At 33.1% G+C, this 20863-nt stretch overlaps 2 protein-coding genes across 3 annotated transcripts in view; one reads left to right on the top strand and one right to left on the bottom strand.

The window, feature by feature from the left end:
* Window positions 1–3844: 3844 nt before the first annotated feature.
* LOC107720768 (unique cartilage matrix-associated protein) lies at window positions 3845–7239 on the top strand. Its single transcript, XM_016528593.1, has 5 exons — window positions 3845–3972; window positions 4112–4168; window positions 4247–4339; window positions 5719–5817; window positions 6898–7239. The coding sequence occupies exons 1-5, from the start codon at window positions 3915–3917 to the stop codon at window positions 6993–6995; spliced, it is 405 nt and encodes a 134-aa protein (XP_016384079.1). The 5' UTR covers window positions 3845–3914; the 3' UTR covers window positions 6996–7239.
* A 1088-nt stretch (window positions 7240–8327) lies between these two features.
* Window positions 8328–20863, bottom strand: part of LOC107720788 (calcium/calmodulin-dependent protein kinase type 1D-like) — a 14691-nt gene continuing 2155 nt past the window's right edge. The window contains exons 2-11 of one of the 2 annotated variants that reach the window (XM_016528617.1): window positions 15099–15230; window positions 14447–14521; window positions 13175–13313; window positions 12852–12981; window positions 11480–11555; window positions 11260–11372; window positions 10531–10609; window positions 9429–9516; window positions 9183–9333; window positions 8328–9070 (exon numbers count right to left, since the gene is read on the bottom strand). In XM_016528617.1, the coding sequence (XP_016384103.1) occupies window positions 9042–9070; window positions 9183–9333; window positions 9429–9516; window positions 10531–10609; window positions 11260–11372; window positions 11480–11555; window positions 12852–12981; window positions 13175–13313; window positions 14447–14521; window positions 15099–15230 (1012 nt within the window). In that variant the 3' untranslated portion in view covers window positions 8328–9041. The remainder of the gene's footprint in view (window positions 9071–9182; window positions 9334–9428; window positions 9517–10530; window positions 10610–11259; window positions 11373–11479; window positions 11556–12851; window positions 12982–13174; window positions 13314–14446; window positions 14522–15098; window positions 15231–20863) is intronic. The other variant, XM_016528616.1, reaches the window with a different exon arrangement.

The following is a 20863-nucleotide window of genomic DNA, read 5'->3' as shown; positions in this document are numbered from 1 at the left end:
GACAGACAGACAGACAGACAGACAGACAGATATAGATAGACAGACAGACAGACAGATAGACAGACAGACAGAACAATAGATAGACAGACAGACAGACAGACAGACAGATAGATAGACAGACAGACAGATAGACAGACAGACAGACAGACATAGACAGAACGATAGACAGACAGTCAGACAGACCAAAAGAACGATAGACAGACAGATAGATAGACAGACAGACAGACAGACAAACGATAGATAGATAGACAGCTAGCCTCGGTTTTAAAGGCTAGACAATTATGACAGTTTCAGGGTAACTGTGGGGTGTTACAGCTGCTTAAATGTGCAAGTTAAATGTCCCACACTGAGAAAAAACATAATGCTAATTCATGTTAAAATGTACATTTCAAACATTTTTTCCTCAAATAAAACAGATTCCTTTTTTGAATGCGTGTTTGAGAATGTGTGCATCGTCTTGTGTAGTATCTTGGTAGTTGTATTTGTGTAAATGCTACAAAATGCACAGTATGTCCAGGACATTTCCAGATCATATGCATGCAAGGATGCCTGAAGCTGAGAAAGACAAACTATTCCAAAAGTTGACATGATTGCACAAGAGGCAGAAAATGTTCCCACATCCATTTACAACAGTTTTATAAGTAGAGAGCCCTGCAAAGACACTGACAGCAGTGCTGATGGCATAACACATATTCACAACAGTCCTGCAGCTCAACTCTTCTGTAGGAAGAAAGGCAATATTAGCTACTTTTTGTCATAAATTACATCCAAATAATATGTCTAAGCAAAGTTATTAATTTGCAGTGTTTGGTCGATCAAATTGAATTATAACCAAAGATCAACGCGTCTCAAATATCACCTGTCTATATGTCACTTTAATATACATTTCTCAGTAGTATTGCTATTTTTGAATTTATGTAGCATTTCAGCAGCAAAAATGATTCATTAATAACAGTCAAATTCCAATTCTTTAATGAATCAGTCACAAACACATTCACAAAATACCTTCGTGACCAAAGAGATGCATTAAAATGTTTCAGCTTGTGGTGCAACTACAATACAAAACCATTTAATCAGCATTTTCCCGTTCTTTTTAAAATGAAAAATATTTAAACATGCATGCTTAAAACAAGATGTACATGAGAAGCCAAATAATGTAAGAAATTTGACAAATTACAAAAAATTGGCAAAACTACCAAAACTCACTAAATTAAAAAATAAGAACTAATTCAAAATATTAATTAAAACTATAACAGCAATGATACTAAAATGACCCTGTCTTACAGAAATGTCCTCATATTTGAGAAAATGTTCCAAATTATGCATCTTGCATCATTTTTTTCATTAGTTGTTGATAAAAAAAGTTGTTGCATTATTGTTATTTATGCTGTTTTGATATATTTTTTGCAACAGATTCTAATAAAGAAGCAGGTAAATCTAGACAGTTGGCGCATTAAAACTATAACAGTAATGATACTAAAATGACCCTGTCTTACAGAAATGTCCTCATATTTGAGAAAATGTTCCAAATTATGCATCTTGCATAATTTTTTTCATTAGTTGTTGATAAAAAAAGTTGTTGCATTATTGTTATTTATGCTGTTTTGATATATTTTTTTGCAACAGATTCTAATAAAGAAGCAGGTAAATCTAGAGAGTTGGCGCTCCCTCCAGGACAGACAGTGAATGACTGTGGTTGTTGGCACAATTAGTCCTAATCAAATTTTATTTGCATTTTTTATTAATTCAGTGACCAAAATACCCTGACAACAAAGATTCAATAACCATTTAAAGTCTATTTTAAATTTATTGTGCTTCCACAAAGTCTATAATGCTTCAACAACTTGAAAGATTATCCAGTGACACAGCCTTGACTCTGAGGAACAGAAAAAGGCAGCAGTTTTGGCATGTTTACGACTGTCCGGTGAGGAATATTTTAAGCAGGCATGTGCGACACATTCTGGCAGCCTCTTCAAAACTCTTCTCTCTGTCATCCAGTCAACCACATACACACACTGTATGTCTCTTTCGAAGTCTTTCCTTTACATATTCTCACATGTCAGTTTCTCCGGGCCCCAGACTCTCGGAAAGAGGCCCTCTTCATTCAATTTCATCATTCACTGCATCCTGCCATTGGCCAGACTCCAGCTTAAAAAAAAAAAACCTAAGTAAACACAGAACCGCAGACATTTGCTCCAGCCTGGGGCATGAGGCATGAGAGGAGCCCCTTGTGTTGGATCACACCCCTCAGGTGCAAAGCACTCTACATATTTTGGACCTCTGAGGCCAGAAACATGTCTCGAAATTATTTGCTGAAAAGTTAATATTTTCATTTTTGGAATATAAGTATTCATTTGTGTCATGATGCTAATTATCACAATTTTTTTTTAAATCTGTACCTGTTATATGTTAAGTTATATCCAATTTTACAACTTGCAATGACAAGGTAATGCCTAAAACAACAACAACAACAAAAAAAACCTTGAATACTTTTTTGCTTTTATACAATTATAAGCTTCACATTTCTGCATCTACACCCTACAAATATTGGCCTCATTCACTTCTATTCAAAGTATCTCACTGTAAGGTTGTAAATAAATGTTTTGTAAATAAAACAATTTAAAAATATTTTTTTTTGTGCTACTGCAGCCAACATAATCAGTTAACATTAAAATATTTACGATTTCAATATCCACAAGATGTAACAAAAAATGTGTTAACATGATTTGTTTTTGTGAAAAATCACTTGCTAACCTTTTCTAGGTAAATTTACAACAATTATGGTTCCACATAATGCCTAAATCCCTAAACTGACTGTAAAAATGATAACTTTATGAATAATACATGTTTTAACAGAAGAATTCATGTAAGTGCTTTTTTAAAATTATAAATTTCATATTTCTGCATGTAAACCTTCCAAAAAAATCCATTGTAAGTGCCTACCTTATGGCAATTTCATTTTTTTTGTAAAGAAAACAAATTATTATTATTTCTTTATTTTTATAATAATTAGGATTATGCCACATCATGCAAATAATGTTAACATGATTTTAATTTGAAAACTACATACTAACCTTTTCTGTGTAAAGTTTGAAACAATTTTACAACTTTTTAAGTAAGTGCCCCCATAACCTTTTTTTGTGAAGGAAGCAATGTATTCTAAAAAATAAAAAATATTAAATTATAAAAAACATTCTAATCAAAATTATGCCACAAAATGCCTTAACTTGCATATTTTGGTAACACTTTACAATAAGGTTAATTAGTTTACATTAATTAATGCATTAACTAACATTAACTAACAATGAGCAGTACATTTGTTACAGTTTTATTAATCCTGGTTAACGTTAATAAAAAAATAAAAAAATGTTTATTGTTAGTTCATGTTAGATTAAGTCCATTAATAAATATTAACAAATAAAAATTTTGATTTTAATAATGTATTAGTAAATGTTGTAATTAATATGAACTGAGCTAAATAAATGCGTTACAAGTATTTTTCATTGTTAGTTCATGTTAACTAATGTAGTTTACTAATGTTAACAAATGGAACCTTATTGTAAAGTGTTAAACCCTGTAAAATAGAGTGTTATTAATAAATTCCCAATGCACTAATGCCAGTAAAACGTCATTAGGCCATTAAAACAAACAAACAAACAAACAAAAAAACACTGCACCCTTCCCATATCATATGATCGTTTCAAGCGAGATCCCACAGAGCTCGATCCCTGCCACCTTTTCTTTCCGGTGCCACCCCCACCCCAAAAGCAACACATTCCCAGGACTCCACCCCTCCTTCACCCTCCTGGTCAAATTCCATTCATTGCTCTCACGACCACAAGCCCAATCTCAGGCAGGACGTCCCTGAGAACATCAGCCACTTTTTCTTTGCTCTTGCTCAGCTAAATCTAAAAATGTCCTGGACTCGACCTCTTCTTCTCACCTGTCTTGTTGTTTTGTCCGTCATCACCTGTGAGTAACCGGACCGTGGTTTACTGTACTGACCAAGGGAAGTGTTGATTTACCAATGTGGGGAACCACAGGTCTAACAGTCCCTGGAAAGGGTAGCAAATCTTTTGGACTTACCTCAACCGTGTTTCCTCTGTTACAGTGTTCCATGGAGCCGACAGCGCCGCTGTGTCAGATAAGAAGGCAGCCAATCCTCAAGGTGACCAAAAATTCACAATGTTGCTGTAGATCTTTCTCAAGAGTTCTTCCCCCTCATCAATGTTTTTCATCACCGAAGGAGCACTGAGAAAGGTCTTCATGCCAGAGGCAGATGCCAGCTTCTTCAAACGCCGAGGCAAGAGGGCTGTGAAAACTCAAGATGAGATAAACGGTGAGGCTATTTGTGCTTGAGTAAAAACTCAATTCAAGTGCAACCCCTTGAGCAATTGTCCACTACAATGGACAATCCAGAATGTTTGATTTAGACAGAATAACTGAGTACAACTGGGGATTTTATATGAATAATAATACAAAATAAAAATGTATATATAGAAACACTATAAAGCATTCAAATGTTTACCGTCAGATTTTGAAAGAAATCACTTATTTTATTCAGCAAGGATGCATTCAACTTCTATTCATCAAAAAAAAAAAAAATTTCTGAAAAACTCAGTTTCCACAAAAATATAAAGCCATAAAACTGATAAAAAATTCAGCTTTGCATCACAGAAATAAATTAAAATATGAATAAATAAATACATTTTAAAGTATATTCAACTAAAAAACCAGTTATTTTAAAATATAATAACATTTCAAAATATTACTGTTTTTACTGTATTTTTGATCAAATAAATGCAGCGTTAGTGAGCAAAAGAGACTTATTTTTAAAACATTACAAAAATCTTACTGACCACAAACTCTTAAACATAAAAAAATTCACAATTTGAAGTCTTGCAAAACAAAGTTTCATCGATCACATCACTTTTGTGGCTTCTAGGACTTTTTGGTCAGGCTTGATAGTGTAAAACGGTAATAAAGAGCCGTTTTTAGTAGCGGCTAGCACTGGCCACACAGGGGCTGCATTTTGAGCCAGCTGAGGAATGTAAGGACGGCAGACCGCAGCACATAGCAGGAACCACAGGGCAGGCTGGAGAAACCAGCCTTCAGTCTTCAGCTCCTGCCAGTGCTGGAGGAGGGGCTCTGCTGCTGCGGCTTCGACCTGGACTGAGATTGTTAGTTTATGGTTATGGGCTCACCAGAAATTATGTTTGACTCACCTGGGAGAAATTATGACTATGTATTTAAATGGTGAGGTGAAGATCAGGACAAGAGGACTTTCTTTTGTGTGGAACATCCTAAGTGGAATCATAAATAGCTCCTTTTGGACTTGGAATTAAATACAGTTAATTAGTATGCAGCTTTGGCGTTTTATAATTCACTGCTGCTGTCACACCAAATCAGGTGATCCTATTATGTAATACAAACAGTGATGAAATAACAAACGGTCTTTCTTTATGAATACTATTTAGCACAGTGAAACTGAAAAGACATTATATTTCATAATTCATATCATGAAGTGAGGATAAACTGCATTTAGTTAAAGTATGGCATAATAAAAACTATGATACAATAAAAAACTGGTCTGCTTACTATGCTAAAAGTTCTTCTGAATCATTTGTGAACGTTTTCATACCTTGCTTCGTGTTGTTTGAGCATATTTCTGTTTTTATTTCCTCTTTTTCTTCCTCTCACATTTTGTTGTCTTATTAGCTGAACAGAGACAGAGACTGGCCGCAGATGAGAGAAGGAGGGAGTATCATGAGGAACAGAGGAATGAGTTTGAGAGTTATGCTGAAGAGGAGCATGACGGTGAGAACTCAAATCACTCCTGGCGGCCATATTGGATCAGGCAGCATTAGTAGCGTTCTGAGATCATTCAACACAAGTCACTCAAGCAAACAGGATTACTCATGACCTTAGCTGAACCTTGTAGGGTTTTACAAAACAGGTTTAAACAGGTTTACCAAATGTATTTATGCTTTTTGGGGGGGTTCATAACACCTTTCATTTCAAGGTGTATATTTAAAAAAATATATATCTTTAATTAAATTTAGTTCAGGATATTTTTCATGTTGCATGTAATGTAAATAAATTAATTTAATGCCCAGTTTATGTACTCGCTTTTGTTTAGGCATATATGTATATGTATGGGGGGTCTGAATACTTTCCGTACCCACTGTATATATATATTTAATAGGCTAACTGAAACATTTCATTATATATTTGAATATTTTGTGAGAATTATTTGTTTCATTTTATTTCAAGGTGCATTTAATTTAATATTTCATAAGGTTTTTAATTTTAAGGCATATTTAATTTCAGGTGGTATTTCATATATTTAATAAATACATTTATTTCACACCTTATTTACTTTATTTACTTATACTTACATTTTATTGTTTATTTATTAATTGCAACATTCCATGCCGTATTTCATAATTTCATTATTTAAAAAAACAATTATACAAATAATGGTTAGTCTAATTGAAAAAATCTGCCATTATTTACTGTAATATTGTTTTAATATCTTGCATATACTTTTCAAAATAGGCCCTACTGAGAAAAAAAAATACACTACGCCTATATAATACAATAAATGCCATTGCTATGTGAGAGAAATTGCCTGATATATAAATATATAGAATTTATCATTTGTGACAATACAAAACTAATAGCATGTAATAAAGCTATATTTAAATATGTATGTCTTTATGTCTGTAGCCTACAGTAGCTATACTTGCCAATCATGCACATGGTCATGCTAGTGCAGTATAGCATCAAATATTTACACAATTACTCAAACATTATATCTAGTACTGTGAAGGCCTATGTGTAATCATCTGAATACACAGTTAAAGCTAAAATTCCTGCATTTTTACTCTCCTCCAGAGCAAGACGAGCGCACCAGAGAGAAGACAGAGCAGTGGAGAGAGTTTCACTACGACGGCCTCGACCCATCTTACGAGTACAACCGACACACGGTGTAAAACAGCGGATAACTACAACAGAACGGGTAGAGAGCTTTACAGTACTTTACAGTAGATTTCTGTGAAGGCGTTTCGGCACAATGTCTGCAGTAAACATGCACACAATAGCGCAAAAGAACGTAGCCTTATATGTGTATTAATGCATGCAGAACGTATGTAATCCATGTATCATAGTTCTTTAAGAAGGTCTCATGAAAATGCGTATAAATAGTACGCCAAATAAAAACGAAAACTCGTGGTATTGATACGCAAAAATGGACTTTGGCGTGCATATAATACGCAGTTTTCGCGTGCATATGATACGAAATTTGTTGGCGTGCATATGATACGCAGTTTTCGCGTACATATGATACGCATCTACCCCACAACCCTAAACCTACCCACCGCGTAGCATATACACGCCAAAGTCCATTTTTTGCGTATCAATGCCACGAGTCTTCGTTTTTATTTGGCGTACTATTTATACACACTTCCATGAGATCAGATTGTTTATTCATATGTAGGCTTTCATAACCCTTACTGTATGACTAAACTCGCCAATTGTTATTTTTATGGCTAGTTTAAAATCTATTGAACATTTCGTCACACACTATAATGACAAGTCATTTAATCATTCAAAGTAACCCGATTTTTATTCATTTTGTGCCGGGACAATGTAAAGTGTTACATTTAACACAAACATTTCATGTTGTAAATCTTTGTAACAGCTACTTTAGGTTGCATCACAAGAAGTCAACAATAAATCTGGTGTTATCTTTGTCTTTAATGAAAATTTGAAACCATACACTCACCACAGAACAAATCTACTAAAGAGAAAACACTGCTTACATCATTTCTGCGACCTGAATGAAAGAACCAGCACGCAGCTGCTAAATTCAGAGGGCCGGTATGAAGACCCGGATGACATGCAAGATTTAGAGCAGAAACTGTTTGAATCTCTCACGGCAGTATATCAGTGGACACATCATATCAAAACAGCTTCAGTTAAACTTGGAAAAGTGCCATGTGTGAAATTTGAATCGTTTTCGCTTCCCTGAAACACAAGATCAGCAAATACAAATGTCCGTCACTGAAGCTGGTACTTTTCATACAGATCTGTGATAAAACAAACACGTTATTGGTCAAGCCGTTATCAATTTCCTCATTAGCCACAATTGAAAGAACTAAATTATGATAACAGTTTACATTACAGTGTCTATATTACATATATTTAATAATAATAATAATGTGCTATTAATAGTAAGTGGCAATAGCAATAAATAGCTGAATTTACACAAAATATTACAATGCAACATAATCACTGCAATGTAAAGTGTGACCAAGTCATTTTAAAAAAGCAAAGCTTACTAAATAAATCCAAAACATACACAAAATAGTACTTTTCACCATCATTTTATATCTTCAGAAACATTTGACACAAATCACTCCAGATTCTTTCACTGATATTAACAAATTGCTGATAAAAACGTTAAACGACACACTACTGTTTGTTTATACAATATTCACATCCTTAATTCTCTGATTAATAAATGCCAGACGCATCCAGGACCGAATTTCAAGTATATACCTATTGGATGACAATAAACGTGGCTATTGGTTTAAAGCCTGTATTTGAATCTCACATCCTTTATCGTTTGGTTCTTCAAAGCAGCAGCAGGTTGAAATAAAGCAGCAAAACGTTACGAGAACTCTTTAATGAATGAAAATCGTTTTATCTACACCTTTTTATCTTCGATTAAGACTCAGAGCAGATGTTCTTCATCTCAAGGGTCGTAATCTCCATTCAACAGCCACATAAAACAGTCCTCTGAAACTCACACAGGCTACTATTTATGAATCGGTCTTGTTTCATAGCACTCCATTGGCTTTCCAGAAAGGAAAACTGGTTTGATTGGGCGACTGTGGACAATGGAAGTTAAATAGAAGAAAACACGTCTTTCCACGAAGTGCAACAGTCAAGTGAGCAGTCTGACAGGAAGTGACGTCATTTGGAGCCAGTGATGATGGTAGTGACCGTGGATGGTCGCGTGTGCCGCTCGGACGAACCTAGACAAAGATAACACCCTCCTCAAGGGCTGTTCGACAATACGACATAATACAACACACAACACATCACTGCTGATGAGTAACTCAAGTTGGTCAACAAAAGTCTTGTGAGTTTCATGAAAAATGAAGGCAAAAACTTACAGTCGTTGCGGTTGACTGAGGAAACATCGACCGACTGACTCTTCCCTGGCATGGATGTTAGGTTCTGCTTCCTGTGTTGAGAGGAATCCATACTGCTGCCGAGCTGAAGACGCCTCATATGTCTGATCACTGCGGTAGCGTTAAACGCTTGCTGTGAGAGAAGAATACAGAATTTGAAATCACCTTTCATGCTGTTCAATGTAAAATTTCTTTTTGGAGGAAGGAGGAAAGGAAGTGGTCACTTACTCGCCATTTTGCTTTGGCAAAGTTCTTCTTCATCTGCCGGCTGACTGATTCGTGGATGTTCTTACAGAGCGCAGTATCACCAGCTATCCTGCAATCAGAGGAGAGTCAGCAGTTGGACTTCCTGCCGTATCATCTGGCATCCATAAGGAGGCAGAGTCTTGAGTATAACTGTTTCATTTTTATTACTTTTTTTTTTTTTTTTTTAAATGTCTATATTTTTATTCATTTGTATTTTAGTGTTAGGTTTAGTTATTTTAGTACATCAAGTTAAAATGAGAAATGTTGGCTACTGGCTAAAATAAAATACTGAAATAAAAAAAATAAAAGTTCATGTTTAAGTAATTTTTAAAAAATTGATTCAGTTTTGTTTTAGTACACTAGTAACCCTGTGCTCAATAACATCATGAGATGAATATAATTACACTTCTTGCAAGGTAATAATTAATATTATATAATTTATTATATGTAATTTTTAAGATTTATATATATATATATATAAACACACACACACACACACACACACATACATACATACATACATATATATATATATATATCTTTCATGCTCACCATGGCTGCATTTATTTGATCTAAAATTTTAACATACTTTAAACATATAAAATACCAGTTTTTTTTATTTTAATATATTTTAAAATGCTGCTAATATTCAGCGATGAATTGAAAATTCAAAAGAACAGCATTTATTTGAAATACAAACATCTTGTAACAAAAGTCTTTACTGTCACTTTTGATCAATTTAATGCCTACTTTTGAACTGTGTATATAAATTCTTACATAATATATACAAAAATAGGCCTATTTTAGACCCTTTTTTTGCATTTTGACATTTTTGACATTCCCAGTTCTCATTATTGTAATGCATATGAATAAATATTATTTATAATATAATATAATAGGATTATATTATATAATTCAGGATGACTGGACCATTATTTCTCAGTCATTTCAATGTCCTAATTTACCTTATGCTTAATGTTATTGACAGCAACTAAAACCTTAAACCAGCAGCAACTAATATAACCCCAGGGTTTTTCATGCGAAAGGATGTAAACACAATGTGTCTATATTCCTGGTCGCTCACCACGGATGCCGAAGAGCCTCTTCACAAGTGAGCCTCTTTTCTGGATCTTTCTGCATCAGGTTACTAATGAAGTCTTTAGCTATGAAACAACACAAATGTGAAAATAAAGAAACCTGAATCAGTTACACAAGGGCGCAGTTCTAATTGTGAAAAAATGACACCCTCCTACACTTCCCCAGACACCAGGGAACAGCTTGTGGTGTGGGTGTCGAGTTGTTATTTTCAAACGATGCCGAATGGCCTGGTGCCAGAAAATGCTTTTCAACTGCTGATTTATATCTGGCTGCAATACCAGTGTTACTTTCGAAAAACCCTTATTAAAGTGGTGCTCATGGGGAAAAAAAGTCGTGACTGTCAGTGACAAGTAAACACAAGAAAGCCAAGTCATAATGATGGCATTTAAGTGGGTAGAAGAGACAAAAAAGAGGTGAAGAAAGGTGTCATTTTCTCCAATACTGAAGCTGATACGAATAAATGTAGAGTTTATCTCATTTAAGGGTCATTAAAGGGATAAATCACCCAAAAATGAAAATTCAGAAACTAAATAGTTTCATGTCCCACTGACTTCCATAGTACGAACAAAAACACTATGGAAGTCAATGGGACCCAATGAGTCGCCAACATTCTTCAAAATATCTTCTTTTGTGGTCTGGAATGACATGAGGGTGAGTAAATGAGGTCTGTTTAATATATGATTCATTTCACAGTGGTTTCCAATGCTATACACACCTGAATCAGAAATATCGTCCCAATACGGGGAATCAAACTCATATTCGGCCCTCAGTATTTGCTCAAAAAGTTTGGAGTCATTCTCGTCATAAAACGGAGGGTATCCACACAACCTGAGGAGGGCGAGGATTCAAAAGTGATGAGTATTTTAAAATAATGACTGTAAAAATGGTTTGGAAAGCAACCAAGTGTGTTTCATATGGGGTTAAAAAACACTCACAAGATGTAAGCAATCACTCCTATAGACCAGCAGTCCACAGCTTTGCTGTAAGGTTTCTGTGCTAATACCTCTGGAGCTGAAGTAATAAAAGACAGAGAAAACAAATGAAATGATGCATTTACTAAAGTGTAAAATGGTAATTATGGATAATTGACCCCAAAACAAATTGAATCATCATTTTGATCATCTCATGTCTATAGAAGCTTTTTTCTGTCATGTAATAAAAAATGAAAAAGATAATTGCAATTTTTCATCTCACAATTCAGACTTTTTTCTCACAATTCTCAGAAAAAAATTCAGAATTGCAAGATATAAACTCGCAATTGTGAGAAAAAAAGTCAAGAACTGTAAGATGTTAACTGACAATTGCAAGAAAAATGACTTAAAGGGGTCATATGATGCGATTTCAATTTTTCCTTTCTCTTTGGAGTGTTACAAGCTCTTGGTGCATAAAGAAGATCAATGTGTTTTTTTTACCTTAAACCGCATAAACACATTTCATTACACCAAATACACAAAATAATGTTCTTTTTAGAAGCATCATATGACCCCTTTAATTGTGAGATTTAATAAATTGCTATTCCTTTAAAAAAAAAAAATTTTTATTATCCCGTTTTGGAAACAAATTTGCTTCTTAACCACTTTTTTTGTGCTTTTTTGGACTTGACAGACAAGTACACATTATCACTTCATAGTATACAATTTGCACAGAAATTGTAAAATATTTTATATTTGTATATTTTATACCAAAATAAATGGATATGAAACATATGAATATGGAAACAAAAACATGGATTTGAAACACCAAATTTTATATTTGCATGAACTATTCCTTAAAGTATACTGTAAAAAAAAATAAAATCTGTGAAATTTGCGGTAAAAATGGCAGTATGGTTAAAAAATGCATACATTTTGTAAGTGTCATAATACTAACATACCAAATGACTAAAATATCTATTATTTTACCTTTACAATACAATGACAAATACTTTAAAAACACAGGTGGTAAAGAGAAATGACACTAAATTGATGCAATATTTATTAATAAAACCTTATGTATATAACTGATCAGAAAAATAATTATATAAGATATAGTTATTTCAGTGAACAACCATCAAATGGGAGAACTCTAGGAATGTCAGTTTATGGTTTTTCAGTGTACAGTTACAGTATAAGATGACTTGTTCTTTTTCACTTTTTAAAAAACTGTATATTTAACAATATTGTACTGTAACAATATAGATCTTATTAGTTTTTTTTTTTTTACCATATAAAGAAACTTACCGTTAACCAATTAACAGTTTTTTACCAATAAAATGACAATCATTTTATTAAATCTTCAGATTCGGTGCAGAATAACACTGATATTTACCCACATATCCCGGCGTCCCACAGGCTGTAGACATGATGTCATTGGCTGCGCCCTCCATCTTGGACAGCCCGAAATCACTTATCATAATCTTGGATTCTTCATGTGGGTTATAATAGAGCAGATTCTCTGGCTGTCAGGAGACGAGAGAGAAGGTGATACGGTTTAAAAGTCACAGGGAGTTATTTTACACCGTACGTCTTGTTTCCACTGAAGTGGAAGTGAGTGATCGCAGTGCGGTGTCCTTTCATGCCTCATGTTCCAGCTTCCTATATACTGTATAGTGAAAGTATATCGATTCGTTTTGGTGTGAAGGAAATCATCACCTTCAGGTCTCGGTGGACTATCCCCAGTGAATGCAGGTAGTTAACCGCATCCAGAACCGGCTTGATTAACGCGCTGGCATCCTGCTCCGTGTAGAAACCCCTCTCTACGATACGATCAAACAACTCCCCACCTGACACACTGAAAAATAAAAGAAATAGTTTTTTAGTCGTTAGTTATAAAAGTCAAAATTACATGCAGGTATATATAATACTGATTACTGTCACTAAAATGTAATGCATCCTTGATGAATAAAAGGATTCATTTCTTACAGAAAAAATATACTGACACCCAAACTTTTGAACAGTATATGTTTTTCTACTTAATTATAGCTTTTTTTATTCACTTTGTAAAATAAAATAAAATAAAAATCAATAAAAAAAAATCAATGAAATGAAAAGTTAAAGAGTGGTTAAAATAAATGCATTAATATGTGGTTGCCAGGGATTTCTGGGTGGTTGTTAGGTATTTGTTTATTGGGCCAAGTCAGAATATAGCAAATTTGATTGTTCAGAAAAGTAATAGCACACCTTCAGTCAATAAGCAGCATGAAAAACAAAACAAAACCAAAAGCAAAACAAAACAAAACCCAAAGAGCAAACCAAACCAAAACAAAGGAACAAAAATAAATAAATAAATAAAAATAAAAAAAAAATGCTTTAGACAGCCTACAAAGGGATAAAACAAAAAGCAAAGCAAAGCAAAAAAAAAAAAAAAAAAAAAGAAAAAAAAGAAAAGAAAACGAAACAAATCAAAGGGAAAAAAAACACAGAAAATACAGCAAAACAAAACAAAAAATAAAACCCAATTCAGATGATTCAATTCAACAAGCAGCAAACCAAAAATAAAATAAAATAAAATGAAAAAAACACCCTATATTTAAATCTGGGTTCAAAAACAAAAAATGCAAATGTTTCTCATGTCAACCTATAGATTATGGATGGAGACTGGGGAAATCATCAGTTGTTCAGATCAATAAAACGATTTCAAACAACAGCAGCAGGCTTGTGCATGAATCAAAATAAGAATTGGCTCCCTTTCAAGTCATGAGTTGGACGCCCCACAGGACGTTGAATTGGAATGTGAATTGAAATGACAGGAAGAAGAATATCCTGGACTGCAATTCAAAGAAATTCAACAGTCACACAACAAGAACAGATTACTAAGTGTTTCAAGCTTTCCATCTTGCAAACCTGCTTCACATCGTTTGGCTCCCTTTCAAAGACTCTGCAGACTTAAAGCATTCATTGAAGTAGCAAACAGATTCTACTCACAGTTGCATAATAAGATACAAATGAGTGGGGCTCTCGTAAATGTCTTCCAGTGCCACAATGTTCTCATGCTTGATCCTGAAAAGAACAGATGAAATATTTGATCAATTACAGCAAACATGAGTGGATTATGAAGGCTTTGTTTTGGATGGCAGAAGTTTGTTCCCGTACACCACAGCATACGTTCTGGGCTGGTATGTTGAGCTATTTTATTCATGCAGATGGTGAAAACAAAAGAAATTCCCAAATGTAACTCGCTAAACAAAGATTCTATCATTCTGACCACTGCAACTCCAATCCAGCTGCAAGCTGCAGCGTTTTTACTCGCCAACGTTTTACCATGACAACCGCGGACCTGCGCTTGGCCTCAACGTGCGGTGAATAGAGAGGTCTGCGGCGGAGGCCACATGAATCATTTGTACGGCCCTTAAAATGCTTCCGACACTTTTGACAGGGACAGGTAGGAGTCAGTAAAGGTAGGAGGCTGTGAGGGGCGTGTCGTAAAGGCTGAGTCATCTCTCTCGCTCTGTGGAGAAAGGCTCAAACTCCCACTAACAGCTTCCTTTGAACTTTAGTGTTTCTGTAGCTGAGGAACTTGTGTAAAGCATGTAATGGGTGTTGGGTTTGTTATTTTGGGAGCTTTTAGAATACTTACTTCCTCAGCACTGCAATCTCATTTTCTATTCCGCTCTCTTTTCCTCTTAGTGCTTTTTTTGGAATGCATTTCACGGCGTACATCTCTCCTGTGGCCTTCTCTTGGGCCAGGACCACCTCAGAAAACGCCCCACTGGAAAAAAGCATGAAAGAAAGGCTAAGTGTAAAATAGTGGTTGGAGATTTTTTTGAATACAGAAAAAGGACAGAAACAAAATAAGGTGCTTACAAGGTAAGCAGCGTATAGTAGGGCGTAATAGTCTGAAACAATAATGAAAATTGCATAATACAATAAAATAAAAAAGTTAATTAGTAGTGCTTTAGATAGCCAGAATAAAATAGAACAAAATTAAATAAAACATAAAATAATCATAAAATTAAACATACAATAAAGCAAGACAGCCTAGAATAAAATAAAATAAGCAGTTGTGGGGCAGAAGCATAGTAAATAAATAAATAAATAAATAAACAATTATTAAATAAAATAAAAAAAGTAGTGCTTAAGGCAGCCTACAAAGAGGCAGAAGCATAAAACAAAATAAAATAAAAAACAGTTGTTAGACAGCATACAAAGGGACAGAACCAAAATAAAATAAAATCAAATCAAATAGTTGTGGGGCAGAAGCATAATAAATAAATAAATAAATAAATAAATAAACTAGTGATTTAGACAGGCTACAAAGGGAAAATAAAATAAATAAATAAAAAATGCTTTAGACAGCCTACAAAGGGACAGAAGCATAAAATAAAATAAAAAAGGGACAGAAGAATAAAATTAAAAAATTATAGGCAGCCTACAAAGGGAGAGAAGTATAAATAAAATAAAATAAAATAGCAGTGCTTCAAACAGCCTAAAGGGGCAGAAGCATAAAACTAAATAAAATAAAAAAAACAGTAGACAGCCAGACGGACAGTAACATAAAATAAAATAAAAAAATACTGCACAATCATTTGATTTAACCAATTTATGAGCATTTCAAATACTAAGGACCCACTTCAAATGATATAATAGTGTTTTAGAGTGTCTAAACATCTTTAACTTACTGTAAAGCATAGCTGATATGATAAAAGGCACAGATGAATAATGGTATAATTTAATTTAATATGAATAATAATACGAAGAATAATATCTAACTGGAAAAGGTTTAAGGATGCTATAGGAACTTGGTACATTATTATTATAGAAATACAAAATCTGCATGCTGAATTCTATGATTTCTAAGAATGTATTTTTAAACAAACATGTCTGTGAGCTGTTTTCAGTTTAGTGCGTCTGGAAAATCTTGTGTAAGGCATATTAGAGAATCTGTTATGTCATCTTCAGGATGGGAAATCCTAGAAAGATGATCCAAAACATGTTCTAGATTTATGCTTGTTCTTGGTCAAATTTAGCACACATCATTACAACAGCTTTTAACATCTACTACCAAATGGAATTCTATTTTTATATTAGACTATATTAAATATATAAACTACCGTTCAAAAATGTGGAGTTTTTTAAAATGATTTTGAAATAAGTCTCCTATGCTCACCAAGGCTGCATTTATTTAATCTAAATACAGTAAAAACAGTAATATTGTGAAATATTATTGCAATTTTAAATAACTCTTTTCTATTTTAATATATTTTAAAATGTAATTTATTCCTGTGATGCAAAGCTGAATTTTCAGCATCATTACTCCAGACTTCAGTGTCATGTGATCCTTCAGAAATCACTCTGATATGCTAATTTCCAGCTCAAGAAACATTTAGTATATTATTATCAATGTTGAGAACAGTTATAAATTATTTACGTAATATTAATATTTTAGTAATAACAATATTTTTATGGAAACTGTGATAGTCTACATTTTTTCTGCAATTATTTGATCAAAAGAAAGAACAAAAGAACAGCATTTATTTGAAATAGATTTTTTTTTGTAACAGTGTAAAAGTCTTTACTGTCACTGATAAAGATAAATTAAATATGAATTTCTTTCCAAAAAAAAAAACCCTGGTCCAAACCTTTGAATGGTAGTGCATATAAGTTTAAAATTTAATTTATTAAATATATAATTAATATATAAATTTATGTTTTACAAAACCAATTTTAAGCATTTATGCATAAGCTTTTGGATCAAAAAGTTTAAAGATCATGACAAATAAAATCACTCCAGTGTGTTCAAACTTTTGGTGGTATAATTTAGGGATCTTCGTTCCCGTTCCTAAAGAGTTTTAAGCTGCATCCGAAATCAAATACTTCCCTACTATATAGCATGCAGAATAAAAAAAATAAAAAAACAACAACAAAAGCAGTATACCAAAATTATAGTATGTCCGAATTCATAGTATTCGAATATAGAACCTACTTTTTTAATAGTCGTGAAGTAAGTTCAAACTCAAACGTAGTACCTACTAAGACGGTACGTGATTTCGGACGCACCATTAGTTTCAGCTCCAACACACCTGCTACAAATTTTCAAGTATAGTCCTGAAGACCTCTATTAGCTTGTTAAGCTAAACTCTGCAGGAAGTGGGTCTTCTCCAGGAGCAGACTTGAAAACTTTGGGTGTAATTCATGCTGTTGGTGATGACGTATGGCCATTGCATCATAATCACCATCATCTTTGAAATCAGAAGAACTCAAATGACTGGAATAATGGGGGAAAATGACATCCTCCAAGCATTAGAATGACCTTAAAAGCTCTTCTACAATGGTGTGTGCACAACACAATCAAAAACTATTATAATCTGGACATGCAAAGAGCGAGACTTGAGAAACAGAAAACCTGGAAACTGTAGTCTTTCCCCTCTTCTGCAGTCATACAAGTCAAACAGTCAGATTGAGACAATCAGCACATGTGCAAACACGACTTGTGATTCCTGCTGTTGGACCGCTGAGACGTAATACGGTATCAGAGTCTGGGACAAGGAAGCATGTAATTTGGAGTATTCTCTATGAGGTGTAAAGCTATTGTAACTGGCGGGACTAATGGAGCTTCTATACAAATAAAAACATTTACAGGTCAGGATTGGTCTGTATCCACTAAAGCTGCCGGTAAATCCTTTTGTAAGACACTTTTGGTGTGCTATTGTAAAAACGTTATGTAATACAAATCTCCATCGTGTTATAATGTCTGTTTGTGACCCAAGCATCCTCATCTGACTTATACACACATAATCTTTTAGATGTTTGGAAAATGCACTGAATTAAAAAAAAATAATTTAATTAAATAAAAAAATAAGATAAAAATTTGAGCTCATCTGCCTTAAACACATTATCTTTAGATGTTTGGAAAAGGTACTGAATTGAAAACTTAAATTAAATTATAAAACTATAAATACTAACTAAAAATATAAAACAAAAATAAAATAAAATAAATATTTGAGCTCATCTGCCTTGTATAGACATACATTAAATTAACAAAATAAAATAAAATAAAAATAAAATATTTTAAGTATCATTTATGCCTGACCTGACCACAATCATCTGCTTTAAACGCATTATCTTTAGATGTTTGGAAAAGGCACTGGATTGAAAACTTAAATTAAATTAACAACAAAACAAAACAAAATAAAAAGTAATAAAATAAAATATTTGAGGTAGCAGTGACCTGACCATAATCCTGTGCCTTATAAACATATCTTTAAAAAGGCACTAAATTGAAACAAATTAAATAACATTTTTTTTTTTTATTAAATTAAATTAAATTAAGTACAAGAATGGTAAAAGACTATGATATAGCACAGATGCATTGCAATCAATTCCTGATTAACTGTTTTGAAAATTATCCATAGTTCATTTTACAATGGTGCTGAACGTGTCAGCTAAGGGACTATCACAGTTTACAGGACAAGTAAAAAAATAAATGAATAAATAAAAACCACACAAATGGTGAAAGATGAAAAAAATGTTCTCTCTCTAAGGGACATAAAAATACCTGTCCTGTTTTTGGTCCCTGTACACCATATAAATAGACATCTCTTTGTCTATTTCAAGGGATTACTAGGGAAAACCCAGTGAACCTGTATTTCATTGCTGCTACAACAGAAGAAGAACAGTTGTTCATGACAACATAAGGCCATGTTGCCGGATGTGGGATATTAAAAGTGACAGAAGAAGGCCTGCACATTAAAACCCGTTATGCCAAGTAGGTTAAGTATGTATTTAAAATGCATACATATTATTCATTGATACAGACCACATTGCCCACATCAAAACACCCTATTATATGTCTGGTTCAATATGCAGCTATGCAGTTTATAAGAACAAATAAGGGAATGGGATACACTTTCACCTTAGTCACGGGGTTGACAGTTTTACAGTTCATTTAGCCATTACTAGTCTTGCGCTCAAGGTCATGAAACAAAGTGTTTATTAGAAGCAGAAAGCTGATATTGCTACAAACATCCAGCTGTCTATAATCAATTTGTTTACCGTATAAATCATGGTAACAGGGTTGACTGACAAACCCAACAAAATGTAAGATAGTGATTTTAGGATTAAATAGGATTTTTAAAAAATGAGTACATGATAGTTTTATTTTTAAATTTATTGAATTGCATTTCATTTTAATAATTATATATGATGGTAACAGGGTTGATGGATAACCTGGGGACGCAAATTCAAGTCTTTTTTTAAAATTTATTTCAACCAGTCTAATAACATCTCAATAAATAATATAAACATGTATGGAAAGTAAAGTGTTATTAGAAAAATTATTTAATGCTGATATTTAAAAAAATATCCAGTTGTATATATATATATATATATGATTATAATATATATTATCTTTAATTATGATCGATTTCATGAGACAGATAGATAGATAGATTTAATTTTAGTAATTATTTATGATTGTAACAGGATTGACAGATAACCTGGGGGATGCAAATTAAGTCTTTTTTTTATTTAACCTGTCTATTAACGTCTGAATAAATAATATAAGTATATGCCTATAAGTAGAGCAGGCTAAATACAATAGTCTATACCAGCTTTTATTTTCATAGGATATTCAGTATATACATGCAAATGAGTGTCCTGTCGTTACACATAACGTTATATTCATGAGGGACAAAAACGCAACATTTTCTCGAGTCACTGAGCCAGAAAAATAAGCTTTCACTTTTTAAGCCATTTATAACCCAGCAAATATGGGTTTAATGTGATGATAAAGTTTAGTATTTCACCTAGAATATTCTCACATGTCAAACTTTGAGAACGCAAACTGGAGGATATTGACTCTGATATGGAGATTACGATCGCAGTCAGGCATTCACAATGTCAAAGCATCATTCATACTCACGTCCCGAGGATTTCCTTAAAAAATCATGGTAACAGGGTTGACTGACAAACCCAACAAAATGTAAGATAGTGATTTTAGGATTAAATAGGATTTTTTAAAAATGAGTACATGATAGTTTTATTTTTAAATTTATTGAATTGCATTTCATTTTAATAATTATATATGATGGTAACAGGGTTGATGGATAACCTGGGGACGCAAATTCAAGTCTTTTTTTAAAATTTATTACAACCAGTCTAATAACATCTCAATAAATAATATAAACATGTATGGAAAGTAAAGTGTTATTAGAAAAATTATTTAATGCTGATATTTAAAAAAATATCCAGTTGTCAACAATTATTTACTGTATAAAATTGTGGCAGGATTGACTGACAAACCTTACAAAATGTAAAGAACAGCAAGAACAGCAGAGGATTTTTTTAAAATGATGATTTCATGTTATATATATATATATATATATATATATATATATGATTATA

Source organism: Sinocyclocheilus rhinocerous, unplaced genomic scaffold (genome assembly GCF_001515625.1).
Source record: "Sinocyclocheilus rhinocerous isolate Xijiao unplaced genomic scaffold, SAMN03320098_v1.1 scaffold1022, whole genome shotgun sequence".
Lineage (NCBI taxonomy): Eukaryota > Metazoa > Chordata > Actinopteri > Cypriniformes > Cyprinidae > Sinocyclocheilus > Sinocyclocheilus rhinocerous.
This window is presented reverse-complemented; position numbering and strand designations above follow the sequence as displayed.